Below are 11,777 nucleotides of genomic sequence, written 5' to 3'. Positions count from 1 at the left end.
TCGAACCAGCGCGCTCAGATTTTCTCGCTTCCTAGGCGGACGCGTTACCTCTAGGCCATCACTCCACTGATCTTATCTTATCCATGTCACGAGATCTAGTGGACATTGCTGAAACAAATCCCGCGCATCTCCCGCACGCATGAACACACGTACGCTTGTAGTGTAGTGTTGTGTAGTGCAGTGCAGTGTGTAGGCCCAACACTTAGCCTATATCACAGATTGACATAAGTTTACAGTTGGGCCAACAGCAAAGTGAGAGTTGTATTATCAATGGTTTCTCCGAGGCAATGGGAAATCATTTACAGCTTAGTCTTTTGTGGAGGACTATGATTTTCAAACTAGGAGGCAAAATTGCACTGGCTCTTTGTGCTGCAGCCTTGGGTGCTAGTTGGCCTTTGGAAACCATCCCAACGCCGACTGTCCTAAAACCCTCTTGGCCGAGAGGCTCCTTTTTTTTCTTTTTTTCTTTTTTTTTCTTTTTTTCTTTTTTAAAGCAGATGTGATGTAGCGTATATGAATCAGGTCGCACGCTTTGACACCTCATTGAAACTGAAACTGAATTTTTATTTCCCATTTTTTGCTTTTCTTTTCTTTTTCTTTTTTTTGTGTTTTTTTTTGGGGGGGGGGGGGGTTGTTGTTGTTTTTTTGGGGGGGGGGGTGGTTTTTTTGTAACGTTTCTATTAATTTTTCTTTCTGTCTGTTGTTGTGACAGCCTTTGTGTGCAGTTTTTTTGGGGGGGATCATTTGTGGGGGAGGGCTCCATTGCCGGGATATCTGGAGGGTCCACTGACGACGAATCTGCAGACATAGCGATTCTCTCTCTCTTTCTCTCTCTCTGTCTCTCTCTCTCTCTGTCTCTCTCTTTCTCTCTCTGTCTCTCTCTCTCTGTCTCTCTCTGTGTCTCTCTCTTTCTCTGTCTCTCTTTGTCTCTCTCTGTCTCTCTGCCTGTCTCTGTCTCTCCCTCTCTCTCTCTCTCTCTCTCTCTCTCTCTCTCTCTCTCTGGAGTTCTCAGAAGTGGATATCATTTGCTGACTTCGAAGGATTCGCAACAATTATCCTTATTATGAGGATCTTTGTAAAGTCACAACGAATCTCTCTCTCTCTCTCTCTCTCTCTCTCTCTCTCTCTCTCTCTCTCTCTCTAAAGAAGACATGTTTCAACAGTTATCATGACATGTATACGACGACTATGACCGCCTGCACGACCTAAATCAGCCGTTTCATTTGACCCGTAATACATTCTTATACAACACACACACACACACACACACACACACACACACACACACACACACACACACACACACACACACACACACACACACAAAAACTCTACCATCACCCCCGCATAAATTTATTTTAACTCTGTCACGACGAAATGACAAAAGGACAATGGATTCAGTGTTCCGGTCGTGTCTTCATCGCCTTGCTAAATGGAGGCAAGGTCGTGTCAGTGAAGCCTGCCATCACACGGTTCCAGGTCGCTGAACAATCATGACAGAATCTGTGCCTGCAGCTTACCTCCTCGCAACTCTGTACAATTAGAGCTTTAACCCCTTAACTGCTGAACTGTGGTGACATGAGTTCAGTGTGCCATGCTTGTAACTTGTGTGACTGTTTTCGTTTTTGTTCTCGTTGTTTTTCCCGAATAAAAAAAATAGCGCAGTCCCAACGGGGAAGAAGAAAGAATGATGACTGACATTCTGGCCCGAAATTTCAATCTTATTTCAGTGAGGTGACGGCCTTTCACTGACAAGCATCTGTGGCAATCAAAGAGTTAAGTCGTCGTGTCAGCATTCGGTTCGGTTATTAAGCTTGTCGCACACCGGTCGTTTAGAGGCTTGTAGCTTTTTTAACTAGATGTTTTGTTGTTGTTTTTTTTCAGTTCACACATCCGCATTCCGGTTGTCTAGATCTCAGGTCTGATAAGGAAAACCTGCAGTAAACATATTATTAACCAGGACTGAATAGCTCCACTCACGAACGATGATACCAAATGTGGGGCGGTGGTCTAGCGGACAGAGTGCAATGATACTAGGAAGCAACTGTCTAGGGTTCGATTCTTCAGTTGCAAGGTGTGGGATTTTTACTGCTCCCATTCCCACCCTGTCTCCACCGGAGCCTGATTGCTGGCCTGGGTGATTGTCTTCGGGTGAAACAGCGAGTATTGTGTTGTATTGCATTGTATTGTATTGAATTGTACTGTACTGTATTGCATTATGTTTTATTGTATTGTATTGTACTGTGTTGTACTGCACTGTACTGCACTGTATTGTATTGTATTGCATTGTACTGCACTGTATTGCACTGCGTTGCATTGTATTGTATTGTATTGCGTTGTATTGTATTGTATTGTATTGTACTGCACTGTAGCGCACTGCATTGTATTGTTTTGTATTGTGTTGCGTTGCGTTGCGTTGTGTTGCGCTGTATTGTATTGTATTACTTTTTTGTCACAACAGATTTCTCTGTGCGGTGAAATTCGGGCTGCTCTCCCCTGGGAGAGCGTGTCACCCCACCCCAAACACACACACACACACACACACACACACACACGCCACCATACACACCACACTTTTTTTCTTCATTTCTGTATGGAAGTGTGTTTGTTTTGTTTCTTTCTTTCTATTAAAGTGGGTTTATCTACAAAAGTTTGCCAGGAACAGTCCCTTTGGTGCCGTCGTAATTTCTTTTTCGTGCGCTAAGTGTATGGAACCTCGGTTTATAGTCTCACCCGAACGAGACCGGGATTTTGAGAGCAGTGGACGCTTGGTAGACGTCATAAAACCGGCAAGACAGTTATCCCTGTCAATTATCTGAAGAAAAAAAATCTAGAATAGAAAAACTAACATGTATGCAAACAAGTGAAAGGCAAAATAATAAATGAGTGATGCTGAACTTCGATGAAACGCAGTCTCTACTGTGGTAAGAAACCAGTAATACAATACAATGCGATAAAAACGTGCTCGGTTCATGTTGCAAAGGGACCTCGCCTTACCGTCTCATCCGAAAGTCTAGCACCACCACCAGACCACCACTGAACGCCTAATTGTAGTGTAGGGGGTGTGTGTGGGGGGGGGAAGTAACAATGTCGGTACTTGCATGAATGAAACTCGAGCCCCTCTCTTCCTATTCGGGTTCCCTGTCCATTTTCTCCTCCTTCTTCTTCTTCTTCTCCTTCTCCTCCTCCTGCTCCTCCTTCTTCTCTTCTTCTTCTTTTTCTCTTCCTCCTCCTCCTCCTCCTCCTTCTTCTTCTTCTTCTTCTTCTTCTTCTTCTCCTCCTCCTCCTCCTCCTCTTCCTTCTTCTTCTTCTTCTTCTTCTTCTCCTCCTCCTCCTCCTCCTCCTTCTTCTTCTGCTTCTTCTTCTTCTTCTTCTCCTCCTCCTCCTGCTCCTCCTCCTCCTCCTCCTTCTTCTTCTTCTTCTTCTTCTCCTCCTCCTCCTTCTTCTTCTTCTTCTTCTTCTCCTCCTCCTCCTTCTTCTTCTTCTTCTCCTCCTCCTCCTCCTCCTTCTTCTTCTTCTCCTCTTCCTACTCCTCCTCCTCCTCCTTCTCCTTCTTCTCCTCCTCCTCCTCCTCCTCCTTCTTCTTCTTCTTATTCTTCTTCTTCTTCTTCTTCTTCTTCTTCTTCTTCTTCTCCTCCTCCTTCTTCTTCTTCTCCTTCTTCTTCTTTTTCTCCTTCTCCTTCTTCTCTCTGTGAAGAGTCATTAGGACGCCGCACAGAAGAACAGTTCACCAGATTCCTCCAGGTATGTCGGTTGTGTGTCAAACCCTGGGTCTGTGCAAAATGGTTTTCCTGTCCATTCTGCAATCTGGTCAGTCAGGTCAGTCAATCGTGTGTTTGTGTGTTTGTGTGTGTGTGTGTGTTGTTGTTGTTGTTGCTTTTGTTGTTGTTGTTGTTGTTGCTTTTGTTTTTGTTTGTCTTTCCTACCATATCCCTTTCAGTTCTATGGAGGATTCATCATGGATCTTGTTCCGTGGTCATACCACAATCTCGGATCTTGGAGTAGTGGATCTTGTTACGTGGTCATACCACAATCTCGGATCTTGGAGTTGTGGATCTTGTTACGTGGTCATATCACAATCTCGGATCTTGGAGTAGTGGATCTTGTTACGTGGTCATATCACAATCTCGGATCTTGGAGAAGTTAAATCTTGATACATGGTCATACCACAATCTCCGATCTATTATTAGTTGGTCTTGTTACATGGCCTATCCACCTGAAAAACTTAAAACGCCGAAACTGGTTGTAAAAAAAAAATAAAATAAAATAACAACATGGTCTTCTCCCAGTCGTAATGACCCAGGAATGAAAAACTCATGACTGTCGCTATGACAGTCTCTCTATTGTCTGGTTTTCTGTCTGTCTGTCTGTCTGTGTGTCTGTCTGTCTGTTTCACTACTAGCGTGTCCGTTTTGTTGTCTGTGTATCTGACTTTGATTGTTTTAACAATGTGCCGGCAGCGCTTTTCACTCCGTCCCCTGACACTCCCAAACAAAAGCACGCTTTATGTGCCCTAGTCATGAACATTATTCGGTGTCTTATATGTATGCAGACAGTCTCGCGATTTGTGTTCCACACTATAGGTGCAGCTTGCCAGCAAGCGCATTGTCTCTCTCTCTCTCTCTCTCTCTCTCTCTCTCTTGTTTTGTTTTGTCTGTTTGTTTCTAAGTGCACACGAACACACACACTTTTTTTTTCTTTTTTTTTCTTTTTTTGCTTTTGTGTGTGTGTGTGTGTGTGTGTGTGTTCATATTCAAGATAGAGATGGGAACATTACGCTGTTGTTTTATTTCAAATACATATTTCCGAAGCCAAAATCTTTGCGTGATGTTGTAGTAATCCGAGATGAACTGACACGGGTAAGAAACTAAACAAGCTTTCGTTGAAACAAGTGTGGGTTTTTGTGTGTGTGTGTGTGTGTGTGTGTGTGATGTGTGTTTGGTTTTTTGTTTGTTTGTTTGTTTGTTTTAGTTTGTTTGTTTTATTTCTGGTCGTTGTTTTTTGTTGTTTTTTACGTCTGTGTCGTTTCCATGCGAAGCATATAGCCTATATCAAATCTAGTACCGTTAAAATTTTATGTATCGGTAGCGGAAGCAGCGCTGAATTGAAGTTGTGTACCTTGTGAATGGAGAGAGTTACCACTCTTTACTATTTGTTAATCCTTTCATCTCCTGGCCTCGTTATTTCTTAATTTCCAGTTGAAAAACCACCGAGGCAACCATGTGTTTGTTCTGTATTGTTCATGTGTTCTGTGGGGCTTGTTCAGGATTAAAGAGGCTATGCCAGTCTTGAATAAAAGCTAATTTGTGTTTGCACATTTCTGCTGTCTTTGCTGCTGTGTGCACATGTCAAATGATCGGTATAAGGCCAGGCCCGGCGCCTTTCCATTTTTCTAGTAAGTGTCTGGGTTTGTTCCCCATGTACTTTTTTTTTTTTTTTTACCTGTGTGCTAGCTGAATCGGTAGCGTAAGCAGCACTGACTTGAAGTTGTGTACCTTGTGAATGGAGAGAGTTACCACTCTTACTGTTTGTTAATATATATTTATAAGGTTTTAAGGTTTACGGTTGGTCCGTGATATATTCTGCCCTGGCGGCTCCTTAACCTTTGTAACCTATGAGATACCTGCTAAGTATGCTAATTTGGGGAAAAACCTGTAGTGCTTGTTTTGTTGTAGTTGTTTTTTGTGTTGCTGTTTTTTCTCTTGTTAGAATTCGAGACACGGTTGACAAAAAATGTTCGTATAAAATGAATATGAGGCGAGACACCGAGGCAGAGCTGAAGCAGCAAGGGACAAACTGGACTGGAATGGCCAGAACAGCCCAGAACAGAGTGCAATGGCGAGGGGTCGTCGATGGCCTATGCTCCACCGGGAGCGATGGGCATATCTAAGTAAGTAAGTATAAAATAAATATGTTTGAAATCAGCAGTGCCGAAATGGACTGTGCAGACTGTTGGACAATGCACAATACGACGAGCATGTGACGAGCGTATGATTTCTCAGATCCCTGTGACCGGTAGCTAATGACTAGACTAAAATGCTTGTGACTGTACACATAAAATGAGAAATAGAATCACATCTTATAAGGATGTGTTATGACATCAGTTGTAACTTATTGTGAACTATTCTTTTGAAATTAATGAGCCTCGTTTGCAAAAGAGGGTAAAGAAAACTAAATTAATTTTTGTAGTTGAGGTGTTTTTGTTTGTTTGTTTGTTTTAATCTAATTAACTGTATAAAATTATTGAAATAGATTAATCAAATAAAGCTTTAAAATTTCAGCTAATTCATGTATCTTTTTTGTTACTAACTGTTTCTTATTTGATACGCAGAACAATAAGTAAAGATAATGTACAATACACTGTAATATTGTATTCATCTTAATTAATTCAAGAACGTGATTTGCGTTGTATCATAGGGAATAGCTGCGCAATAAGCATACAAATTTTGCAAAATGTATTCAAAGACAAAAAATGCACTGCCTTTGGGATTTCTTTTTCAAGAGGGATATGAGGGGGGCGGGGGATTGGGGGGGAGGGGGGGGACAACCATGAAGGATTTACAGGATGTGTAGGGTTTACGCTTTGTCCTTTGTAAATCAGGTTCAAGAATAAGTGCATTGTCTTTTCCCGTACTTGTCAGTCTTGGAAATGACATAACGTCTTGAGTTCAGAGGGAGGGGGGGGGTTGGTCGGGGGGGGGGGGGATATTGAGGTCAAGCGTCTGTTTTCAAATGAACGATAGTTTAGGGCGACATATATGGATGCCTAATAATTAGTTCTCGAAATGTTCCCGTGGTTGCTTTTCTATTTTACCACTCTGAAATGTTTCTTTGTCAGCTTATGTTTTATGGTTTGACAAATGATGCATATCTGCGTGTCCGTGTGTGTGTGTGTGTGTGTGTCTGTCTGTGTCTCTGTCTGTCTGTGTATCTGTCTGTGTGCATGTGTGTGTGTGTCTGTGTATCTGTCTGTCTTTCTGTCTGCATGCCTCTATGTGTGTGTGTGTGTGTGTGTGTGTGTGTGGTTGTGTCGGAGAGGGGGTGGGTGGGTGCTTTGTGTAGGAGGGTCGGCGCAGTCACACCCTGGGTGATGTTGCTGCTTCTATCAATATAATTTTTCGGGCAGCTATGATGGGCTTTGTTTATATTCAATGAAATATATATGTAGATAGACAGACAGAAAGACAGATAGATGAACTGATGGATGAATGAATGGATGGATTGACAGACAGACAGACAGATAGATAGATAGATAGACAGATGGATAGATAGATAGTGGATTCTTTGTGGCCCCACTGGGAATTGTGACTCCGTGTGTTCGGATCAAATTTAGAATGACACGCGATCATTATGACATTCATAAATAAAAGAACTGGGGGGAAAAAAAGATAAACAAACTGACCAACTGCTGCATTTGCTAACTGAAAACAGAAATAATGCCAGCATGGCTTGAGCATTTCTGTTGTTGTTGTTGTTTGTTGTTGGGTTGTTTTGTTTTTGGGGGGTTTTTGTTTGTTTGTTTTTGTTTTGTTTTTGTTTTGTTTTTTGTTGTTGTTGTTGTTGTTGTTTGGGTTTTTTTATTTGTTTGTTTCTTTGTTTTTTGGTGTTGTTGTTGTTTTAAGCCACCTCTTCCCAAAATAGCCTCCCTTCCCTGCCTCTTCCTTGTCTTTTTAGTTTTTTTCAGTTTTAGAGTTATGCTTGCGTGAGAATGACTGGTGCGAAAGCGCTTTGATTTGTTTATGCACAAGATTTAGCGCTATATAAGTACCATTATTATTATTATTATTATTATTAAGCCTTTGCTATTGTTAGCTCTCTTTATCGTGTCCGAGCGTTTTGGCTTTTGAAATAATAGAATTAATACATGATTTTTTTTTTTTAAAGACTCTAGACAAATGCATTTATCGTGTTTTCAAATTCGCCTGTATTTGTGTTACGTCTTTAGCGGTAACTATGGACTTTAAGTGAAAGGTGCGAACTAAAAGAAAGTGTCACTGAAATGCAAGTATTTCAGCGCTGGGTTTTCCTTCTCTAAGCGTTGTATTTTTTCTTTTAGGGGCAGTTTTTTTGTTTTGTTTTGTTGTTTTTTTTTGTTTTTTTATTGTTGTTGTTTGTTTTTTATCTGAGGGCTACGCAGTTTAGCTGGTCTATTAGCGAGCTACATACGTGCGTGTGTGTTCTTGTATGTAAACGTACGAACATAGCTACACACAGGCACAGCAAAGAAACAATGGACGTCTGTGTCACAAACATATACATATTTATGGTATAAATTTTTTAAGGTTAAATATATATATATATATATATATATATATATATATATATATATATATATAACAAACGACCATTTGCTTATGACACACAATATTTCCAACTCGTTTCCGCTACGCAAAAAAAAAAGAGAAAGAAAAAAAAATGCACCGTACATTATATATTACTTTTTAATCTGCATAATACACTCATGGCGTACAGTGAACAGCGGGAACGAATATGGCGCAGGATAAGCCGGAAGAAGGAGAGGGGAAAATATTAAGATTTTTTATTTATACAAGCAACAAACGAAAAGAGGTTGAAAGCGCGAGCAAGGTACGTGTTTTCATGATTCTCCGCAAAGAGGAAAGAATCCTGAGTTTTAGCGGCAGATATCCACAATGTATAGATAGATAAATAGATCTATAAATAAATAGATAAATGAATAAATAAATAAATGTATTTGTATTTCTTTTTTTTCTTTTTTTTTTTTTTTTTCTTTTTTAATCACAACAGATTTCTCTGTGTGAATTTCGGGCTGCTCTCCCCAGGGAGAGCGCGTCGCTACACTACAGCGCCACCCTTTTTTGTTTGTTTTTGTTTTGTTTTGTTTTCCTGTGTGCAATTTTATTTGTTTTCTCTATGGAAGTGGGTTTTTCTGCAGACTTTTGCCAGGAACAACCCTTTTGTTTCCTTGGGTTCTTTTACGTGCGCTAAGTGCATGCTGCATACGGTACCTCGGTTTATCGTCTCATCCGAATGACTAGCGTCCAGACCACCACTCAAGGTCTAGTGGAGGGGGAGAAAATATCGGCGGCTGAGATGTGATTCGAACCAGCGCGCTCAGATTCTCTCGTTTCTTAGGCGGACGCGTTACCTCTAGGCCATCACTCCACTAAACAAAAAATGTCTTGAGAATTGAAAGCGCAGCGGATTTGTCTACATCGATTGTTCAGAGACAGAAAAATATTCCAGATTTTTAGCATCATGCATATGCAATGAATGAATATATACACAGATAAATACATGTTTTAAGAAATAACTTTTGTCACAATTTTTTTTTTTTTTTTTTTTTTTTGCACGCGGCAACAACAAAATAAACAAACACGACACCTTTGAAACTTTGAAAGGTTTTGTTATTGATGTTATTGTTGTTGTTGCTGCTGTTGTTCTTGTTCTTGTTCTTGTTGCTCTTGTTGTTGTTGTTACATTTGTTATTTTCCTTAGGACCAATTTTATTAACAATTTTAGTTTCAGTACTAAGTAAGAAGAGTCCATTTGAAAGAAATTAAGATATAACAAACAAAAAAAAGAAAGAAACGTGAAGGATCATTCATACGTTTGCACACACACAAGAAATTGTATCTGATGATATGTGACTGGCTTAAGAGAGAGAATCCAGAAGGAAATTGTGACTTGCAGTATAGGCAGCCTGAACTGTTCGCTCTTCTGTCACACACAGCCAGGTTACCGTATCATAATGGGGAAACAGGTAAAAGGACAACACTTCTAGAATGAATAATCTACAAGTAGGTAGATGAGGCAAGGAAATGCATATGACATAGAGAGTACAATGCATTAGAACCACCACCACCGCAACCAACACCAACACCACCAGCAAAACGTCCACCACCACATCAGCCACAACCACATCAACGGCAAAAATCAGCCCGGAGAAGGAAGGGGGAGTTAAGTCGGGAGAAGTAGAAGAAGAAGGAAAAGAAGAACCAGATGGTCATGATCATAATCATAATTGTCATGAATGGCAAATAATAGCCGTCCCGATCGAGCTAGCTGCTTCTCTCTCTCTCTCTCTCTCTCTCTCTCTCTCTCTCTCTCTCTCTCTCTCTCTTTCTTTCTTTCTTTTCTTTTTTTTCGGGGGGGTGGGGGGGGGAGGGGGGGGGGGTTGGATTTTTTTTTTTTTTTTTTTTTTTTTTTTTTGCTTTTTTTTCTTCCCTTTTTTTCTTTCTTTCTTTTTTTTAAATGTTCATGTTTTCATGCATGTAGATATCGACAGAATTCAGTCATACACGCCCTGCACATCAAAAAGATGAGCAAGAACGAAAAGAACAAGAAAAAACAGAACAAAGAGTTGAAGAAAAGGGAGGACCTTTACAAGAACAACCAGGGCGAGAAGAGGAAGAACAAGAAGAACAACCAGAAGACTGAAAACAAAATTTTCATTGACGAACAAGAACAAACAGACAACCCCCTAACACACACACACACACACACACACACAAGAACAACGACAAAAAGAATAAGAACAAGAGAACCTTGAAGGACAAGGAGAAGAAAGTGAAGAACAAGAGTTAGAAGATGAAGAACAAGAAGGTAAAGAAGAACAAGACAATGATAACAAGAGAGGCAAGGCCTTCAAGACTCAATTGTGATACACTTTTTAAAAAATCCAAGCTTTTTATATAGTGAGTATAATTTCAAAATGTAATGTTTAAGATGAGAAAGATCAGTTTAAAGCAAATTAAGTCCCCTAGCATTAATTACAGAGTAATTTCCCTTTTTTACAATCTGCACCAAAACGTTTGCAAAATAAATAAAACTTCCATGCTTAGCAAAAGAAGTTCCTGTTTGAACAAAAAAATGATAATAATGACTGCTCTTGTTGTTGGGTCGAATATCAGATCAAAGTGCCAAGTTTAGAGAATACAAAAAATATAAATATAACAGTAAATGCAGTTTGCATATAATCAGGCTTCTTTTTTTTATTTTTTGTGCCCATCCCAGAGGTGCAATATTGTTTTCAGTAAGATGACTGGAAAGAATTGAATTTATCCTATTTTTATGCCTAATTTGGTGTCAACTGACAAAGTATTTGCAGAGAAAATGTCAATGTTAAAGTTTACCACGGACACACACACACACACAGACAACCGAACACCGGGTTAAAACATAGACTCACTTTGTTTACACAAGTGAGTCAAAAAAAAAAGAAAAAAAGAACAATAACTGAAAATACAAGAAGAAGAACAGAAAGAACAAGGAGACCAAGACAAACGACAACAAGAACAAGAAAAACAATAACAGTGGCAAGAACAAGAACCAGAAAAACAGTAACAGGGCAACTTACAAATCAGAATATAGACTAAAAGGAGGAAAACAAACAATACATTATAAGATGCCAATCAAACAGCTCTCAAATAATAACCGGAAATCAAAACTCACACAGTCAAAAAAACTCATACACTCATCCAGTTCTTACTTGACAACGTGAGGTTGCGTGTCGAGCATCTGCACATGATTCATGTTCAGCGCTACAGTGACCATGGCGACCACAAGTTTGGCCACAGGGAACTTGATAGTGTCCTTCATTCGTTTCATTGAAAGAGATCGAATTCTCTCCCTTGAAACTCCGGCGGCTGATGTCGGTCAAAAGCCGTTTCGAGAGAATTACTTCTAAATCGCTCTTCCGGTCTGTATCACATCATTTGTTAGCCTGACAGCACAAGAGTGCTATCGCCGTAGTGTTGGAAGCACACACCACCCTACCTTACCACGGGACTCGTTAT

General features: G+C 40.2%; 1 protein-coding gene across 1 annotated transcript in view; it reads right to left on the bottom strand.

Moving 5' to 3' along the window:
- LOC143281718 (adipocyte plasma membrane-associated protein-like) overlaps positions 1-11,777 on the bottom strand; it is a 27,856-nt gene extending 16,079 nt beyond the window's left edge. The window contains exon 1 of the mRNA XM_076586986.1: positions 11,471-11,777. Coding sequence (XP_076443101.1) covers positions 11,471-11,589 — 119 coding nt within the window. The 5' untranslated portion in view covers positions 11,590-11,777. The remainder of the gene's footprint in view (positions 1-11,470) is intronic.

This window comes from Babylonia areolata, chromosome 4 (genome assembly GCF_041734735.1).
Source record: "Babylonia areolata isolate BAREFJ2019XMU chromosome 4, ASM4173473v1, whole genome shotgun sequence".
In the NCBI taxonomy this organism is placed as follows: domain Eukaryota; kingdom Metazoa; phylum Mollusca; class Gastropoda; order Neogastropoda; family Buccinidae; genus Babylonia; species Babylonia areolata.
This window is presented reverse-complemented; position numbering and strand designations above follow the sequence as displayed.